Source organism: Haliotis cracherodii, unplaced genomic scaffold, assembly GCF_022045235.1.
Source record: "Haliotis cracherodii isolate W230 unplaced genomic scaffold, xgHalCrac1.p SCAF_30, whole genome shotgun sequence".
Lineage (NCBI taxonomy): Eukaryota > Metazoa > Mollusca > Gastropoda > Lepetellida > Haliotidae > Haliotis > Haliotis cracherodii.
Window position 1 is genome coordinate 2,611,173 of NW_027266287.1, and position 21,309 is coordinate 2,632,481.

A 21,309-nucleotide genomic window follows, 5' to 3' on the forward strand; every position below is an offset into this window, starting at 1 on the left:
ATTCATCAAAACAGTACACATCTAAGACAAGTCTGTCTCACTTTTCCTGAACCATGCCATGTTCTTTCCTGCTCACATCTCACTGAAATGTTATAGCCCCAAATTGAGAAAGTCTAGACTTTCAACAGGCTCCCACCACACTGGGGCTCTTTTTCAATTAAATTGGAGTTGTTTGTTTCTATGAAAATTATGTATATTTCAGAGGTTAACCATTTGTCTCGTCTAAGAGTTGGATCACTTCTTCCACATGAAGCTGACACGCCTTGAAATACTGCGGCGTTAAACCAATTCATTCACAAATACACCACATCGAGGATCGATAAGTCGCCATGTTATTATCGCGTTCTGCTTTAATGCATAGACTTGCAAACACACAAAATGGAAGTTTTATTTACAAAAGTACTGTTTCAGCAGGCATCTGAAACTTTTTATCCATGTCAGCCTTTTTACCAGGCGTTCATGCTTCCTTTCGAGTCTGCTTTAAGCAGAGATTTCTATTGGCTATGGAAAGGGTTTTCCTACATGCATGTTTACACAAAGAGGACTGAAATAAGGCTGTGAATAGAAATTGGGCTGTGAAGAGAAATAATGGAGTGAATAAAGAGTGCGTATACAAACTCCTTATATACAAACACTGGGGTTCAAGGTAGAGAGCGAAGGAGATGCTGTATTTAAGTAAACATTTCAACCCTTGGTTTTTCTGTGGCAGGTGGAAGGTTTTGGGACATTTTGTTGAGAAAATACATCATATTAACTAGCACTGACCGCAGCCTACACGTTTTGTGATGATGTTGTTACCTTAACTAGCACTGACCACAGCCTATACGTTTTGTAAAGATGTTTTACGTTAACTAGCAATAGGAATAGAACAAGTGTTTTGTTGACGTAAAGCAATCTTCTCTGTTAACTTAATAACATTAAGTTAACTAACAATGGGAACTGAACGTATGTTGTGTTTATCTTTGTTGAAACATTTTTATTAAGGATCAATATCATTTTAACTTATAATCATTTGTTAACATTTCTCTATTTTGAAATAATTTCGTTGCAACAATCTTATCAGATATCATTACCATGTAGTTATACTGCCTCTGTCCTCGTAAGGAAAGTTTAGTCCAGGTTTTTGAATAACACACAGAAGTAAATTACGTTACGTCAACTGTTTCATGTTACAGTTGTCCTTTTTGCCTTATTTGCAGGTGCGTTGTATAAATACTATTAAGCCCGGATCTGCACAGAAAAGCTAATAATGGGATGACAACCATACAAGGTGTTCTTTATTACCTTGCCCTACTTCTGTGACTAGCAATGAATATATTGTGTGACCACCCTTCTATCGTCCCTGCGACTTTCAAATTTCAGTTTCCTTAAGAGCCTGCTCAACTTTGAAAGAGCTTTGTGTTAGTGTTTAACGCCAGTTGTATGTGCAGCTATCGTATATTTCACTTAGGGACAAGCGCGCGCTGTTTAATGATGATGAATGTCGACAAGCATTTCATAAGGTCAGTTTCAGTACCGTCAGTGATCCATGGTTTTATTTATCTTTTTAACTGTTTATACATATGGATATTCTCTGGTTTCTCAATTTTGGGTTACGAAATATAATTATTGTACTAATTGTTTTAATGTACCAAACTTGCAAAAATATGCGTATATAGTGAACATATACACACTGTTTTGTCCCTACGTTGTTTAAAGAAACAGTCATGGGATACAAATAATACTCATTATTATTTTAATGTACGTTTATGTCATAGTCCAATCAAATAGTTATGTAAACGAACCTTGTATAGGGCCATGTTTTAAAGAGAAATCACATAAAATATTATCGTTGTTTTTTCAAACATCAGTCAATGCTATATCAATCAAATCATATTTCTAAACACAACGCTATAATATTTAAAAGTTATTTTGTTCTTGGGAAAAGATAATTATGAAGAAACGCAGGCATTGTCAGACCCGTAAAATATTGCAATATTTCAGGCTATCACCTGTGATACAAGAATGTCTCGATAGTTTCAAACAAGAACTTAACTTGAAAGCTTTGTCCTTATGTTACATTATGACGGTCAAAAAAAACATCACAAAGTTTTGCGAAAATCGTCGAAATTTCGAAGGTTTTGAAATAACTTGAAATGACGAAGAATTATCGAAGAAACGAAAAAAAATTCGAAATTTCGAGTTTTGATCAAATAAAATTGAAGTAACAAGAAAATATTCAAAGTAACGAGAAAAAACTCGAAATTTCGAGTAAATAATTGAAATGACGAGAAAATAATCGGAATTTTGAGTTTTTGAAATCAAATTGAAATAACAAGATGAAAATAAGAAAATAATTGAAATAACGAGAAAATAATCGAAGTAAGGAGAAAATAAATATAATAATGAGAAAATATCGAACTAACGAGAATATGATCAAAATTTTGAGTATTTTAAATAGACTCGAAGTAGCGAGAAAATAATCAAAGTAACGAGAAAATAATTAAAATAACGAGAAATTTCGATTTGAAAAAATAAAAATCTGGTACCAAAGTGGCATCAATAGGCTTTCTTATTAAACCTACCAAACAGAAGCCATAATAGTATCATATCAGTCAATGTTCTGTAAAGCGCATGCACATATATTGCCGTTACGGAAATCACAACTTGTTATTTTCGTGAGGCTTTTTAAGGTAAGCAGATCGACTGATCAACAAGTTTGACACAGCATTGGTTCGATATCAGGCATTTTCCATCGGGGTGTATGAACGTTGTACCATATCAACCATTGTAACAAAGCTGTACCAATTTTAGTCTCACAGCAAGGAGGTGGACCTTCTCTGACACGGAATTAAACCTTTAGCATTAGCTCTTTCAGTCTTGTTGTCTGTCAGGTGAACAAATGACTAGCCTTTGCGTGTTTGTGACGGGTTGCCACCGGTTTGGCAGGATACGCTCATTCTTTCGCCAACATCTGGTATCATCACTATTTGATAGGGATTCATAAACACATGCTCATGATATAGTCGGACTTGCACAATGGACTCAGCAATTTTGGCAGGGTTTTGTCGCTTTTATCTTATTAGTTGCCAATGTGAAAAAGGTACTTTAGATGGGATTTTCCATTGAGAGATTTCCTATCAAAAACTGATTCACGCATGCTCTTGTTGCTACTATACCCGAGACGTTCTACTTTTGGCATTCCTATCGTTTGCACACATAGCTCTGATAGACCTCTGAGTGAACAGTTTAAGATGAGACAAGTCATGATTGATCAGTGATTATACAAATACGTAAATAGTACGATTAGTTTAATACGTTTATTATTTAACAATAACGGGCTACATATGATACTTATGGCATCGTATTTCTATACAACTTTTAAATTTTGTTCACGGTAGTTTGAATATATTCGCACATTCACTGACGAAAATGTTGTTTCTATGGTATCATTTGGACGTAAAAATGAAAGGGTAATGTTGTACTTAATCTACATGGAAAAACAAAAGAAAAAGAAGATATATAATTAACAATTTGGTGCGTTTTACTTTTAAGTTAACAAAGATGGCGTTCAAATAAGAATATTCGAGGTGAATTGTCGTTATTTCCAGTTGCGAGTTGCCTTTACCCAGTGGACAGACGAGGGGATCTTTCATTGGAAACTCACTAGCTTTTAATATTTAGTGATAATAAATTTTATGATTACTAGATTAAAATGATACTATATCTAATTCGGATGGGTTATTGTTTAAATGTTTTAGCTTTCCATTACAGCCCGAGTTCAGTCGAGAAAATAGACTGAGATTCATGATTGTGGCAATTGCGACAATGCTCAGGGTTATAAAGGCGCCCCTCTACCCTTCAGAAGAAATATCTATTTTTTATTTTTTATTTTTTTGTTTTTAATGTTATTGCCAATACATTTATTTTAGAAATAAATAAATACACTGCGATAGCGAATTGTGTTTATGTGTTTTGATTATTAATAATTCGGCGTTCGTTAATCGTGTTTGTATATTATTTTTGTATGTTATTTTTGTAAAATATAGGACGGTGGAGATCCGTATCCTGAACGGTGTCTTCTTATAATTAATGAGGCCGTCGTCAGGATGCAGTGTTCAGCCGTTCTTTCTAAACAACAAATCGAAAAAAACCATATACTTTTTATCCTCATATTGTACAAAATTGGAGAAGTTAGGAATATCTACATACCCTTGTGTCTTGGATCGTCTAAAAGACGTTGCAGACTTAGTTTGTTCCTGCCAATTCCGAAGTATACCATCGACTGGATGACAAACACATTGGGTAAGAACATAATGTTTAGCGGGCATGTGTGTTTTGTGGATTAAATAAAATGATGGTAAATTTTCTCCGGACGATTGGCGGATTACTTTGATACCTTACAAAAGTCTACCTCGTTGTGAATTCATACATCGAATGGCATAAACTATATATCCTATATATCAACCAAGTGGATATATCCGTGAAATAAATAAGGTAAGTGATAAGGTACACGTGACGAGAATGTATTCATATTGTCAGGATTGCTACATACGAACAAAGAAAAAATCAACCACTTAAAAACGGTGTTCAACCTTCTTGGTATTAAATTGTAGAAAGGATTCCAGTTATGTTTCTCAAACTCCCTGATTTAGTCCGTCCCATATTCAAACGTCAATCCTGTTGTTTAGGTGTTTAAGAGGTCGCCTTCTGCCTCAGCAATTTCGGCTGACCAGTCCCTCTTTGGGACTCATGCGTGTGAGTTGAGGAGGGTACACATCAATTGTGAGTTTTATTTGTGATAATGTTTCTGATTTTGTATTGATAGGGTTTCCTTTTTCGTATTGATATGATTTCCTTTGGATTTTTAGAGCTCGATAGAACGGCTTGTGGTCACCTGACTGACGGTCCTCAGTCACTTTTATAACAACGTGATTAAAACTCCGTGGTGATCTTTTACCTTTATGAATATAAGGACAATGCAGCTATCTTCGTTAATCAATCATTGCGATGTTTCGTAATATTTTCACGGACCACGTCTTACCAAAAGACGTTAAAAGTTGGTACCTGTAATGTGAAGTTTACACGATATACGGCTTTTCGATAGGACGAGAGGTGGACACATGACGTTTTTCACGTGACTGTATTCTTGAAATGACGTAAACACTTACTACTTCAACATTCCTGAATTCATACAGAAGCCTTGTTTCTCATCATTTAGACTTAGCGTCTTAGCATACTCTGGGATAAGTAATAGAGTTTGGTTGCATGCCCGTTCAAGGATACCCTCGCTACAACCCATCCTAGAGAAAAAAAACGAAAAAATAAAAATCCAAACTATCGTAGTGACAATCTACAGCAATCTTTGAATTTACCTTAGTATCTATTTGGCACATCTTTACAATCACTGTTCAATGATCGCACAATTTATCAGTGATGACAAAGGCTTGGCATCGCCAAGGGTTTAATTAACAACTTCGGAAATATCTCTCGTCACGTTTATTGTGTCGGCCATTTTGACGTCTTGTACTTGATGTAAATGTATTACGACGCTCTGTCATTGTGATTGACTTACTGAGGTAGTTCTTAACAGACCTTGTCATCTAATGAGGACATTTTTTTAAATACATTTCTTGTAAACAAACTAAAACAGATGTTCTTCGCTTTTGGGGGAACTATTTTTTTTCCGAAATGGCCTATTAAAGCTAATAGTATGTCAAGGGACCATGCGTGTATATGATCTGTTATTATATGTGTTTAACAAATACGGGTTTGAACGTTAATAAAATACACTGACGCAAGCATATTCTCATCAAATCAATTGGACACATTTTGCTTGTTTTTGTAAGGGCGTCAATGCGGCAATACGACAACGCGACAATGTCCTTTCCAAAATTCCATAGTGATCCGTGCAAATAAAGCTGAGTTATGACATAGAAGTCTAACATGCCAATTAAAAGATTAAGTGTAAAAATGCTCTTGTTTACATATTAAATAATATCATTACACAAAGTTTGGACAGTTGCAGTAACACACTCCGGTGATCCCATGAAACACCCCTTTGAATAGTATTTCAGTTATATCATGGTGTATCAGACTGATGTGTTCGCGAAAAGGTGAGCGTATCTTGCTAGACAGGTGTATAGACTCGGCATTCAGATGAACTCATCACCAATCCCATTATTGATAATCCCTCTTGAAGAGCTATGAAATCAGAAGCTGCTATAGAGCATTTTTACACTTAATCTTTTAATTGGCATGTTAGACTTCTATGTCATAACTCAGCTTTATTTGCACGGATCACTATGGAATTTTGGAAAGGACATTGTCGCGTTGTCGTATTGCCGCACTGACGCCCTTACAAAAACAAGCAAAATGTGTCAAAATTAACCAAAGCGCGACAGTTCGACAACGCGACATTTTGGTCATCTGTCGCATTGTCACGTGGTCGCATTGTCGCTCTCTGAATAATCTTTTTCTATATTTTACAAAAGGGCGAAAATATGTCTCGTTGTCGCATTGTTGCATTAAAGTTCAGGTAATGTTAGTGAGGGAGCGGTAACCAAGTTCTATCTGTCGTAGAAGTTCAACCTGGTACATGTACGTCTTGAATTAAAAACACAAGTCCGTCCGCGAGTCCATAACGTTATATTGTGAGCTCTTCTCTTTCAGTGCTTAGTGTTCAACTCCCAGTTCCAAACACGTAGTACCTCATCAAAATCCCACATACATGTACCTCTAGTGCAGTGATCGTCCGGAAGATCTTTCTCTTGATCGTATAAGACAACTGACGAGAGCACGCCTGACCTGTGACCTCGTTACACCTCCCAAGAGGTGTTTGCCGAAGGGAGAGGGGTAGGTAATGTTGTATACAGTATATTGCAGTTGATATACTGTATACTGCATGTCATACTTGTTTGCGGAGGAGGCAAACTGGTCTTGTTATTGTGTGTTATGAGCTGTGACGTAGACCCAAGAGAATAAAGTCAATCATGAGACCAACGCAAGGCTACAATGATTGGGAAAGTCTAGATTTCCACAGCTCTAGTCTGAAATTAAGAATTGTTCTGTCCTCCTTTTTAATTTTATTATTTTTATTTTGTAGACATGGATAGACCAACCAGGAAATAAACTGATGGAATATGCCACCAATGATCAAGTAAAATTCATCACAAAATAACATATTAGTATTTGATATTACGAAGGACATGATCAGGTACATGTTTACTGTAGTAATGTATATTTTTAATCCTTCTAATTTACTAATTAGATACATGATTTAACTTTAAAGTAATTGTATGTATCTCATTTTCAAAAATGTATTATAGGTATCTGTGACGCTGGTACCGTTTTGTCGCCATTGTGTAGATTTTGTGGAGTTATCATGAATATCAAAATGAGACAGACTCTCCATGTTCCTATCGATATGTATCAAAAGTCAAATGAATTAAATATTACAGCACTGGTGATTAGGTTGTATGGGCATGTCAGCGTCGATCCTACAATATTCTTTTGCGCAAAATACATATATACTGATGAATAAACTTAGTAATACAGCGCAAATATATGTCCAGATGTATACATCAGTTTCATCTCGTGATGTTTTTTCGTGCTTTTAGCACTTTCTCTGCAGGAGATTATGGGGTGTTACATCACACCAGAAAGCCAGGTTCAAATTCAAGTCATAATTTCATGGTCCGTTGTGTGTGTTGGAAACCAATATCGCAAAATGGCTGAATATTGCTAAACGTGGTATTTACCCGATTACTCACATAATTATTCCATTTTCTTCATGCACGTTCTACAATCATCTACGATCACTAACTATAAGGAGGTATATCTATGTTCATCCAAATGTCCATACATATATATCCACATTCATATGTATTAAGCATGTCCCACATTCTTCCTTAAAAGATAAATACTTAGCATTTCCTCTGTATGTATTTATATATGTAAATATCGTTTTAATGTCAGCGCTGATGCAGCGAACGTATCACAGACCTGATGCTAGAATAACATCTAATCTCTGAAATGAACATATTTTACAGAAAAAACCCAGTTGTTAAACAATAGTTATAAAATATAATAAATAATTAGCCAAGAAGCTTTCTTCATTTTGCAAAATTCTGGGCTGTATTGGACATATTTGTTTCGTGGTCTGTATGACAGACAAACCTAATACTTTTAAGTATAAAGATAAGTAAATATAACTGTTGCATACATTCATATATGTTTGTGATTATACCTACCTTAAAAAATATTGAAGGATGAGTGGTAACTATTTTCATTCTTTCAAATTAGAATGATAGCACATCAGGAAAGCACTTTAATATACGTATCCTGTTAGCCAAATAGTTTGTCAAGTAAGAGCAACATGGATATCGAGAGTATAGGTTTGGTGCGTGACTTATCACACATTACTGTCAGAAAGTGTGCATATTCTGTTTATGGGCAATAAATGACATATGGCGATTCATGCGGGTAAATACGATTTACTTGGTATAGATTACTTTAAGTTAGGGGAAAATGTATGCAAGCTTCGTGCTCAGGGCGATGTTTGGGCGAGTTGAAGGATTCGGGTCCTGGTGTTGGACGTAAAGACGGCATTTCCAGGTTTGACGTATCAATGACAAAAATGGTGTCTGATGCAATTCTCTAATTTGACTTGTACCGTTAGTTTCCGTGCCTTTTCGGGTGAACAATTGGCTTGCCTTTGCATGTGTTTGTGGCGGGTGCCACTAGTGGATCGGGATGAGCTCGCCTTTTTGAGAGCACCCAGAGTCATCATTTTTATGGTGAATAATGAAACATGCTCCTGGTGTTGTCGGAATCGTGCAGTTGGCGCTACTTTTGGCAAGGGTTTCTTATGACGATGGAACGGCTTACTCGTATGTCGCTTTTGTTAACTGATTACATGAAATATAATGACAGTGTATATGGTCATGTAATTAAGAAACAAACCGCGAATGGGAGTTGTTTATTGTACGATAAACAACGACCACGACTCGTTTATTTCTTATATGAGATATCAACATTAGTACATCCTCGTTAAGGTTGTTAGATTATGAAAAAGCGCACGCTTTAAAAATATTTACCCGTACATAATGATGACTCCCTGAATAGAATCCGACCGCAGCAATAAATCCATTTTATTAACAGGAGGGTTTGAAAGTTTGCCAAATTGGTACAACATGTTTGGCCACAACAACGTTACGTATTCCCAACATATTGTGCTAGGCACAGTATAACTGGACTGAGGGAGGGCAGTATTCCTCCTTGTGGGTCACCCGTTTGGCAATATTGGACGGGAAAACTGCACGGAGTGAGGGCAGTTAAGTTGATGGTACAGACAGATAAGAGAGATCATTTTACAAATGTGAAACCTCACTCTACAAAGGAAGAGGCGATAGCCGAAACTTTGTGAGATAAACAGAACACATGACTCTCGAGGATACATTTAATAAAGCAATTAATGTGTGTGTGTGTGTGTGTGTGTGTGTGTGTGTGTGTGTGTGTGTGTGTGTGTGTATGTGTGTATGTGTGTGTGTGTGTGTGTTGTACATTACATAAAACATTCCTCTTGAGCGGGGTGGTAGTTTGAGTTGGATAAGCATTTTAACTATGATCTTCTTAAGGTTGCGAATGACGCGCATGAATGTATTAATGAGATTCTCAGGTACATGGGACCTTTTCGGCGCCAGGAATATCCACAGAGGAGAGTAAAATGGGGATCGTGTGAACACAATGTGCTACCTGGTAGATTGTGTGTCATCAAACCGGACAACGTTGGTCTTTGATCGTGGCAAAACACACTTATTAATTTACTTGGATCGGAAATTGAATGTTCCATCTCAATTGTTATTGATGAACACGTAATATATTTTTAAATAAATAAAACGGTGGAATAATAACTACAACTTCATGTGAGCACGAGCAGCTCTATTCAAATGAGATGAATAAGTGTTATAAAGTTGTAAGCTCCTTCACTACCGTGTAACTATGAATTGACTTTATTGGGTAATCCAAAAAGAGATAGTGACCTAAAATAGTCATATATCATACGATTTCACTTGTCCACCATCTTGGATGCAAGGCGAAAACATTTCAGCGCGTTTGAAGCCACTGAGAATGCCCCCTGCAGAGTTGGACGAACATTCTGCGGTAGAGCGGCGGAGTTGATTGAACTGAACATTCATCTTAATTGTTATGGATAGTCACGGAGCCGTGATCCAGAGAACAGGGTGTCATTAGATAAAAAAAAATTAAGTAATAATAGGATTACCAGACAAACGAGGTATAACAACCAAGCCAATAAGCTTCGCTCAGGAACACCAGAGTAAGCCAGTACAAGATTGAAAACTGCCCCATAATTATGTATGACAGACTAGTCGGGTATAACATGTATATGTGAAAACAAAGTTATTAAAATGAAGAGCAAAACTGATGAAAGTTACCAAATAAAGGTGTATAAGTGTTATATCGTCAATGCAAAACTAATGATTGTTTGTCTTTAGTGTTAAAATTCAAATACGTTATATCTGTATTAGCGATATTATCTACGCTTGACCGGTGCGTAAGCGTTAGCCTTACTATCTCGTTGTATAAATATTGCAAGAAATTGTATTTCTGAAGACATCACGATACAGTTTTTACGATGTATCACGTCTGCACTAGCGCTTGCTAACAGCCTTGTGTTTGGGTATATAGCATACAACAAGCTTTGGGGTCCCGTTTGAATCGATTTGGGTGGCAGCCAGATAGCCATAGAATAGGCTCATCTCGGAATCTCCCATATCACTGGGGCTCCTCTTCAATGTAAATGGAGTTACTTGTTTTTTTCAAAACTATACAGTTTTAGAGACTAAGCATTAGTCTGAATAGACATCACCAGTTTGGAATTTGAAACTAATCTGTTTACAGTAACAGGACACTGCTTAAGTGTCATGTACAAAAGGGTAGAGGGGAATCCCATCAAATAGGCGGACGAACCTTAAAACTATTTATAAACATTGAAATAACAATATCGAAAAATGTATATATGAGATAAATATAGAGGCATACAGTGAAAATGATCTCAGCAGTGGCGTGTATGGGCCACCGTAGTTCAGACACCATATACCAGTCATATTAATGTGAAAATAGCCATTCACAGTAATCAGTGACAGGAAGTTGTGTTTCCAGAACACCACTCACCATTCTCTTTCACTCATCCTTTTAATGTAAATACATATAATGTATAAATATGTTACAGCGGCATCAAACAATCAGGCCACCCCATCCCATAGAGCTGCTGGTGGAAATATAAGGAATAGATTATCACAATCAGTTCAAGGTAAATAATAATATTAACCTTCACTTAACAATTATTATTTTGAATAATCCTTTAAATTTTGACATAAAATTCCCTTCAGACATAGTTTTCTGGTGTCCCACAGTGAATGACCCTCTTAACAAAGTTGTCACACTGAATGGAATAAATAATCTCTGTTTGTCAGATAAAGGCGATGACTACATGAAGACAGGAAAGGTCAAATCCTTGGGAGCATTCTGTGCGAGCTGAGGAGAGATTCAGCAGGAGAGGCTCAAAGGGAAAAATGTCAGTTCATGCAAAATATGGACAACAGTAAGAGCTTGCTGTCTTCAATCATAAAGTTTTCAATACATGGACCTTAAGAAATATTGAAATAAATGTATGATAAAAACAACTTAAATCATTTTAAATAGATTGTGTGTTTTTGTCATACTTGAAAATCTAGACTGGATGAGAAGTCTCCTGACTTGTTTGCCATCATCACTAGGGGTCTGCTGATGAGCTGTGTGGTTCGCATCACCTCCTATACCAGTGTCAGGCGTGTTGTGAGGAACTGAAAGTCTCAGGCTTACTGCAAGGTTGTGAAGCTGCATGCATGCAGATTTACATACCCCATACATTAAGAGAGCCCCAGTACCTGTCGGGTGATTTAGGGTGATTTTACGACGTTGTGTAAACTAAGAGGACTGTCTTTGTGAAACGACCTTAAAGGGGCACTGATCTAAAGCAATTCCCCGGGACTGGTTGTTGCCTTTGCTATTGTTTTTTTCCAGTGAGTACCCGGATGTATAGCAGAAATCTAGACTAGTTCGCGACATCTGCTGCGCTATTGGTAAGCGCATTAGTCACTTTTATGTGTAGTAGTAAGGGCGTATGGTCACATTGATCAACAAAATGAAATACAGTTTTCGAGATAATAAGGAAATGTAGGTATCTTTGTGGGTTTTGATGAGTCACTTGCTTGGTAATTTTGCGATTTTCGTTCACACTATTTTGACTTGCAACACAAAGGAAATATTTCACCTGAGCATTGCTTTTTTTATATTGTGTTTATTTTTTTACTGTCAAAATGTGTAACTTTTCAAATGTATTAAACGCCTAAATAATCAGTTATTTTACAAAGTGACTGAAAAACATTACCATCTAGTTGTACCTGTAATAAATTCATTTACCGAGCATCAAGTGAATGACGACAAATAAACAAGTGTAGGGTTATACCAGAAAACGTGGATGACAAAAAAGGAGTAGTAATCGTATTATCGACGCAATCCAAAATCCGAAAATGCTTTCACTGCATGGATACTTTTTTATTATTATTAAACTATAACCATCTTCGGTATTTCCAAATGACGACATCCTATGAGCTCTGCCGTTCTTTTTGTCTGTTTGTTTAGGCTGAAGAAATTAATTAACATGCGCCCTTTGTCGAAATCTTTATAGATCACAGTTAACCAATCAGTGTTCAAAGGCGTAAAACAAATATTGCCTCCAGCCTCCAAGTTTATTTAGCTGTCCTTGCAGACGGTAGCTCAGTCACTGGTCACACTCAGTTGCGTTGCGTATCATCCGAGTACTCACGGGGGAAAAACAATAACAAAGGCGACAACCAGTCCGGGGAATTGCGTTAGATCAGTGCCCCTTTAAAAGTTATGACGTGGTTAAAGACGTGGTTTAGGAGGTCGTAGCACTAAGAGGCTTTTGAGAATCGGCACCCTGGAACAGAGGAAGAAGAGCAGATTGAGAAGCGATGTTGGATTTGTATTGGTCGTTGTCAGCATGATATGCAGGCCCAAGATACGTTAATATATATATATATATATACTATTCCTCCATAGGAGAGTTATAAGGTATAACATACGGATAATTACATGAAAATATTTACATTGTCAGAGAATACCACCATATACCAATGTGGTAACGCACTTTCTTAGTAGATTCCGTCCATTTATTGGAAGCGATAGAGTCCTCGAATTACAGTTTGCGAGTAAGAACGACTGGTATCTGGATCAGTATCCAAAAGTGGCTTACAGGACAGCAAACAAGCTACAAGATCATTATCTTTTGAGATACAAATTGCCTTAATAAGTTTTTAGCTTGTCATGGGGTTTAGAGCGCATTCATGCAGTCCCGATTTAACGAGTGCCATGGCTGATGCTTTCATCCTCGAGCAGAGTTCTGGAACAGAGCAAGAAGAGCTGATTGAGAAGCGATGTTGTCTTTGCATTGGTCGTTGTGAGCATGATTTGCAGCCCAAGATATGTTCATGTGTTGGATTTCAGCTGTAGCCTTGATCATACATCTTGTGTGTTCCAGCCATTTCATCTCTTTGTGCATGTGGTTGTGATAGTTGCTCCTGTTCAGGCTTGTCAAATTCTCCTTGGAATGTTCGATCCTTTGATGTCTAAAGAAACGGAAGCGACATTTGTATATGTCCTCCATGTGCCATTATCAAAAAAGCTTTGCAGCAACAGACCATTCAATACTGCATGCATTTATGAAATGTTTCCATGTTGTCGTCTAAGTGGACACCAAATAAACATATATGGTAAACATAGACCCTTGCTTTCTCGCCATTAAATATTGTCCCCAAACTTCAGTCTTGTTCCTTTTAAAATGTTGTCCAAAATGAGTACAGAGTAAACCATTGTTTTACAGCACCATTGTTCTGTGAACTCCATAGCGCCTCAGAATTTTGTTCACATATGTGTGAAACACATAAAAGAGTATTTGAAAATACCTAGAAAATTTAAGACTACTGAAGGTATCCGAAAATATTATTCATGTCTTGGTATATAAAATAGCTGTTGTAATATTCTGTGTTAGTTTAGTTGTAGATAGCCTCCTAAAGCTGGGATCTATGGGCATGTACCTTTGGAGAATTTTCAATTTCATATATTGTTCTTTTTGGATGTTAAGCTTATTTTATGAGTGAGTTAAAATGTAAAGTCACATCGGCAGTATTTTAGAAATATCGTGACTTTAAGAGGATATTATAGAATAAATGCATGTTAACCATAAGAATCCGTCAACAACGGGCAGTAAAATAACTAGACATAAAAATACGTCTTTTGACAGGACAATGCATCATAAACTAGCCAGCAACTGAAAGTAGGTCACCATATTAGTGACCGTGGGGACTTACAGTACTTTTGCTTCCTGCATGAACCCCAGTAGGATTTACTTAATCCCATCAGGTGTTGGCGATTATTGACAATTTTGCCGAATGAAAACCGAGGCAGTAATAAATATACTGTGAATGGCGTGTACTTACATCTCCGGGGGACAATCCTTTTACACCACTTCAACCCCCTTCAAGGTACAGCCACTAACAATCTTAGTTATCCAATTTCTTCTGCCAATATTAAAATATCAATTATTCATTACAAAACAAGAGCTTTAACAATTATTTAACAGTTCTATTTCTTTTAAAAACCCAAGGATTGAATAGGAGCTGATGTTGTTAAAAAGATCCTTCAATGATGAAACTTTGAAACATTGATCCTTGTAATGGAAAAATCAATACAGTCAAGCAGGACATGCTTGACTGTGATTCTTTCATTACAAGGGATGCAGAGTAGAGGATCCTCACCTTTTAATAAATAGTCATGAGTATATCGGGTATGGCCAATACGACATCATCTTAATATGACCTCTTCAAATCTGGACTGACAACCCAAATAAGTGTAATCGATATTTGTTTAGCTGCAGCATCAGCCATTGTGTTACCAACGATTCCAATATGGCTGTGTAACCAACAAAAACAATGTCGTATTGGCCAGTTGCAAGATTATCATATAATTCTATAAGTCGAACAAGGCGACTAATTAGGCAACCTGTTTGCCATGGGTTGCGCCACTGTGTCGGCGGAGGACGGGAATCTGGTGGTTGAGGGCACTAGTTCCAGGAATAGGGTTTCTTTTCACAATACACCACTTCGACCCTTACTTCCCTTGGCGGGTGGTAGGATGGGCCCGGTATTTTCAATTGGCTGGTCATGCCAAGCCCTGTGAAGAAATAGTATTTGCACAAAATATATTTTTGAAAAGAGCATTGGATGAGTGTTTGTCCTCTGATGAGGATACAGATCACCTGATACGTGGAGTAGATTTTTGGTGGTATCTTCAACTGATCGTTAACCACTAAGATTAAATCCATTTGCCACATCAAAAGCAATTGATGGCATCGATGGGCATATGCAAGCTGATAAAAAGATCAGATCAGGATTTCTTCTGATGAAATGTAAAATGGCTAAACAATCTGCAACTCTTCTGACCACGAAGCACCTGGTGAATTCGGAAGTTTCATTTTCACCACATACATCTCTCAACAGCAGCAAATGCATTATTAGAGACTTAGACCGCTGTCTGTCTGACATGAGTGAATCCGTACTAGTTACAGAATTAACATGCAGAGTTTGTCAACCAAGCTATTTTAGAATTGCATAAGAAACAATTAATAATTGAATGTGAGTCTCCATCGTTAACCTTCTTTCGGTGTTTATACAGTCGTCGGGGAAAAAGCGTCCAGATCTGTACAGAGTTAAGAAATAACAGGTCGGCATTGAATTCTGGTACAACGTTGGTGCGTCTCAATTCATAATTGATATTATAGACAATGGCTATAAAATTCCATTTATTCCAAAGATGGACAGTTTCCCAACCATTTTTATCTTCCTCTGAGGCACAGATATAGTCATATTTGTAGTCAGAACATGAAAACCGAGCCATTCCAAGGACTGCAATGGTGCCCATAAAGATTTTTTTTTCAACTTTAGGTACAAACCCGGACTTAATCAAGTCATTTTTAATGACAGAACCTGAATTTAGAGCTCTTAATTCTGACTCTGCTGATAATATACCATCATCCATGTATGTGACTATCTTATGTCCTTCAAAACGCCACTTCTTGACAAGCTGGGGCGGTCGGGTAACCTAGTGGTTAAAGCGTTCGCTCGTCACGCCGAAGACCCGGGTTCGATTCCCGACATGGGTACAATGTGTGAAGCCCATTTCTGGTGTCCCCCGCCGTGATATTGCTGGAATATTGCTAAAAGCGGCGTAAAACTATACTCACTCACTCACTCTTGACAAGCTGGCGAGTGGCGTTTGTAAATACGTATAGAGCTGTAGTCAGTCCAAAGGGAAGTACTATAAACTTATAAAAATGTGTTTTTCCATCAGGGGCATTCCAAGCAAAGCCCAACAAGTCGGTATGCCCTTCGTAGATATCTATATAATGATATGCTGAATGGATGTCAAACTTGATCATTTGCACTGATATATTCTAAAGCAGTTTTTCCAATCTTCAAATTTCAAAGTCTTTTTGAGCACAAACCTGTTTACAATACTCAGGTCTAAAATCAAGCGTATTTTACCCGATGACTGTATAGCGACAGATAGAGGATTAACAACATACGGCGGAATATCATACTCAACAACTAGTTGTTTCTTGACAAGCTCTGATACAGCTTCACACACAAAATCAGCGTTATTTAAGGCAAACTTGTTATTATGCAAGTACATTTTGGGTGGCATACACAAAAATGGAATTTTGTATCCATTTTTGATTATATCTAAAACAAAGTCACTTGCACCTATCTGTTGCCAAAAGTTTTCATTCTGTTTCAAACGACCTTTAACAACAATTTCTGCAGCACTCTGCTCATATTCAAAATAATTATCAGTCAATTTAAGATTACATGTATCGAAACATTGTGTAGATGAACACTTAACTGATACCCCTTGGCATGTGCCCTCTCTACTGCGTGGCGGTTGCTGACGGGACGCTGCTTGATAACCTTGCAGTCTGGACATTTGCGTTGAGATAGGGAGAGTCTCTTCTGAAGTGCGTGAATTCTCCGCAGTGAAAACATGATCCTTGTCGCTGACCTTTGCCTCGAAAAATCTGGTTGTTGATTGGTGGAATCGACCGCACACCAAAAGAAGCAGGTAAAGCAAACTGCACGGGCTGTGTAGCGAAAGTCGTGGACCTGCCTCTTGACCTTGTCGAATACGGCGCATTCCGATTTCGTTTTTGCTCAATTTTTCTTACTGCTTTTAAATCAGCCCTTGTAATATTCTTATCATCATCAGAATCATCTGCTAAATCGTTTGTCAATACGAAAAGAATCTCTTGCTTGCAATCATGGCAGTTCAATTAACAACATGACTGATGAATCATCCGCAGCAAAACTAGACGCCATCTTGGATCAGCTTAATTTAAACAAGAGAAAATTGAATTGGCAATCCATTCCAAGTTAGCATCCGTCATGCTCATACTTGTATTGGTTTAGCAAGTCCAACTGTTATATCACTGGTGCGTAATGTCTTGGATCATGAATAAATATTGCGCAGTTAAGAGCATATATGATATAAGATATGTACATATACATGGTGTGTGTGTGTGTGTGTGTGTGTGTGTGTGTGTGTGTGTGTGTGTGTACATTCTACGAATGTATTCACTTTAACGTCGTATACGACCTTTGCGAGCGAGTTGAAAGGTCCATGTCCATTGGAAAAAAATATAGAACAGGTGTATAAGTGTGTGTTTTTTAAAATTGGCAATATACAGGTAGGTTTGTTCTGAACATAACATGGATATACACTGCGTTATTAAATAGTCCAGCAATATATCGACAGGATACGTATACATGTAGATGCACCAGATTACAGGGTTCACAATTTACTCAAATGGGACATCAAACCTAATTTTAGCGTGACAAAATAATGCTTCAACTACCACCCTACATTTTTACGAAACCATTATTGGAATGCGGTGTTTAATATCTGGAGAAAAACACAAAGATGCACGGACGACAACTGATGTACACAACACATAATTAGTTGTCCTACTGACCGTCTGTCTGATTTTTATACCATGTGCAGTACGTGTAAAACGTGTTTGAATGTACACGTTCTACTGTTATGTCATAATGACACTGAGCAAATGCTACGCACAGAAAGATCCATAAGAAATAGATAGTTTCTATCTAAATAACATGGCAATTGTATTTGTGTCCAGTGCAAATGCGTATATAACAAGTATTTGTCACAAAGTGACGAAATGTCCCCCGCCTGTATATACACCATAGTACCAAATATGAAGACAATCCAGCGATTAGTTCTTGAGATATCACGGCAACGCCGTTTTCCAACACCAAAAACAGATTTGCCTGCTGAGACCTTGAAAATGGGGTCATGGTCACCAAAACCGACTGGTGTCTGCGGTGCCTGTATATACACCATAGTTTCAAACATGAAGACGATCCAGCGATTAGTTCTTGAGATATCGCGGCAACACCGTTTTCCAACTCCAAAAGCAGATTCGCCCGCTGTGACCTTGAAAATGGGGTCAAGGTCACCAAAACCGACTGGTGTCTGCGGAGTGTGTATATATACCATAGTTCCAAATATGAAGACAATCCAGTGTTTAGTTCTTGAGATATCGCGGCAACACCGTTTTCCAACACCAAAAGCATATTTGCCTGCTGTGACCTTAAAAATGGGGTCAAGGTCACCAAAACCGACTGGTGTCTGCGGAGTGTGTATATATACCATAGTTTCAAACGTGAAGACGATCCTGCGATTAGTTCTTGAGATATCGCGGCAACACCGTTTTCCAACACCAAAAGCATATTTGCCTGCTGTGACCTTGAAAATGGGGTCAAGGTCACCAAAACCGACTGGTGTCTGCGGAGTGTGTATATATACCATAGTTTCAAACGTGAAGACGATCCTGCGATTAGTTCTTGAGATATCGCGGCAACACCGTTTTCCAACTCCAAAAGCAGATTTGCCCGCTGTGACATTGAAAATGGGGTCAAGGTCACCAAAACCGACTGGTGTCTGCGGAGTGTGTATATACACCATAGTTCCAAATATGAAGACAATCCAGTGTTTAGTTCTTGAGATATCACGGCAACACCGTTTTCCAACTCCAAAAGCAGATTTGCCTGCTGTGACCTTGAAAATGGGGTCAAGGTCACCAAAACCGACTGGTGTCTGTGGTGTCCGTATATACACCATAGTTCCAAATATGAAGACAATCCAGCGATTATTTCTTGAGATATCGCGGCAACACCGTTTTCCAACTCCAAAAGCAGATTTGCCTGCTGTGACCTTGAAAATGGGGTCAAGGTCACCAAAACCGACTGGTGTCTGCGCAGTGTGTATATACACCATAATTCCAAATATAAAGACAATCCAGTGTCTAGTTCTTGAGATATCGTGACAACAAACAGGTGGGACGTACGGACGTACGGACAGTCGTGAATACTTTATCCCCCGCTTCGTGCTTTCGCGCGGCGGGGGACAGTAATCAGTTTTGTAGGACTCAATGTCATTCACTTCAAATTGTTATCAACGTTAACTGTGTGGCCACACTAATCAGGACGTCCCTCCATACATGTACAGGGTATGTGTTTTGTACTCAGGTACATGTACATACATCAACTGTGATATGACCAGTGTCGAAGTGGTATTCATCAAACCACTACATAAGTATATCCTAGTCCATACATGTATACATGTAGATCTGTACAAGACAGGAACGACGCAAGTCGATCATATCACAAATATGCATCTTAATAAGAATATTTAATTAGAGCATTATTATTGCAGGAATATATTCCATGTATTTATCGAACATTACATGAACCTGCAATCCATTAACAGTGTAGCACCAGAGCGTACATTGTATGCATGGAGACTATTTCCTGGCCCGACACGCGTTGACGGCGTGATAGACCCATTAAACTCCTAATTAGTGCAATAAAGTAATAAAATAGTTTTCGCTGAAATCCTTGGACTTATCCGCGGATTATTCGTAATTTTACTGCAAACTACAAACGTTTGGGTTGTAGTGTACTGTACACAACTTATAATGTTCGTCGAGCAATCAGCTACTTCCTTTTCAGATAAGAAAAAGGTCACATGATCAACAGATTGCCTCTGAATATAAACGTCTATTGTTAATGCACCATTCGCGTATTGTATTTACATTACCGTATCTATTAAAATAACCATTAACGTTCAGAAACATTCAATCCATCCGCCCTCCCCACACCGTACATATCCAAATAACGTTTGTGATCTATTATTAATGCATTATTTATTGAATTTGCATTATACATTATATTATACATTATGTAAATTAGGTGTTAGTCGAAATCTTGATTATTTAAAAGTTATGCCAATTAAAGTTACTGATGTTACTTAACATGGAAATCGGAATTAGATAATCATTATCATCCAAGGTCTATGATTACTAACGTTTATATCAAAACTATCGTAAGTCATTGTGACAATAGCAAACGGGCCCATTACACATAACAGGCAAAACGCCCCCTATTGATCCATGGCACCAGCGAGATAGTCGTGCAGTGTTGAGGATTATTGTGGCATAGAACTCGAGGAAGCAGGATGTGTTCCAAGTACGTTCACAGGTATTAATGTTGCTCTTAATTAACTAAAATATTATTTTATTTGTCTACATGATGTTTTCGAATTTACCATTGTTTTACTTATTCAAAGCGTCAGAGGATAATGAGCTGCGAATATTGCCAAAACAGATTCTTATGGCGTAAAAAGAAAAAAATAGTAATGAAAGTTGTATTAATTGAATGGATAAGATATACAGAAACACTCTGCAGCTCAGTTGCCGTACACCCGGACTGCTGCAGGCTGAAAAATAGCCATTCATGTCGCAAAGTTCAAAACAGAGGTAACACTAGGGACATAATGATAGTATTTGTTTGCTTGTTTGTTTGTTATGATGTATCCACCGTTTTTAAAATATGCATTGTTTCTGTATGATAGTAGTTCAGTGTGATCAAGCCTCAAGGTCTTATATTGTACATGTAAATATGCCAATCGACCTCCTAGCAGCTGGTTAATTTGTGTACCGATGGATATGTCTTGGAAATGTGAACCTGGTGCATAAATGATTTAATATCTGCCGTAGAATCGATTGTTAAGGCAGCAACCAGATCATTTTGCAAGGAAACAAGGTTGTCCTGA

General features: G+C 37.6%; 1 protein-coding gene across 2 annotated transcripts in view; it reads left to right on the forward strand.

Moving 5' to 3' along the window:
* The first annotated feature begins 1,463 nt into the window (after positions 1–1,463).
* LOC139477032 (glycoprotein 3-alpha-L-fucosyltransferase A-like) overlaps positions 1,464–21,309 on the forward strand; it is a 38,475-nt gene continuing 18,629 nt past the window's right edge. The window contains exons 1-3 of one of the 2 annotated variants that reach the window (XM_071259592.1): positions 1,464–1,502; positions 11,234–11,314; positions 11,478–11,605. In XM_071259592.1, the coding sequence (XP_071115693.1) occupies positions 11,577–11,605 (29 nt within the window). In that variant the 5' untranslated portion in view covers positions 1,464–1,502; positions 11,234–11,314; positions 11,478–11,576. Of the gene's footprint in view, positions 1,503–7,128; positions 7,196–11,233; positions 11,315–11,477; positions 11,606–21,309 lie in introns of those variants that run through there. The other variant, XM_071259593.1, reaches the window with a different exon arrangement.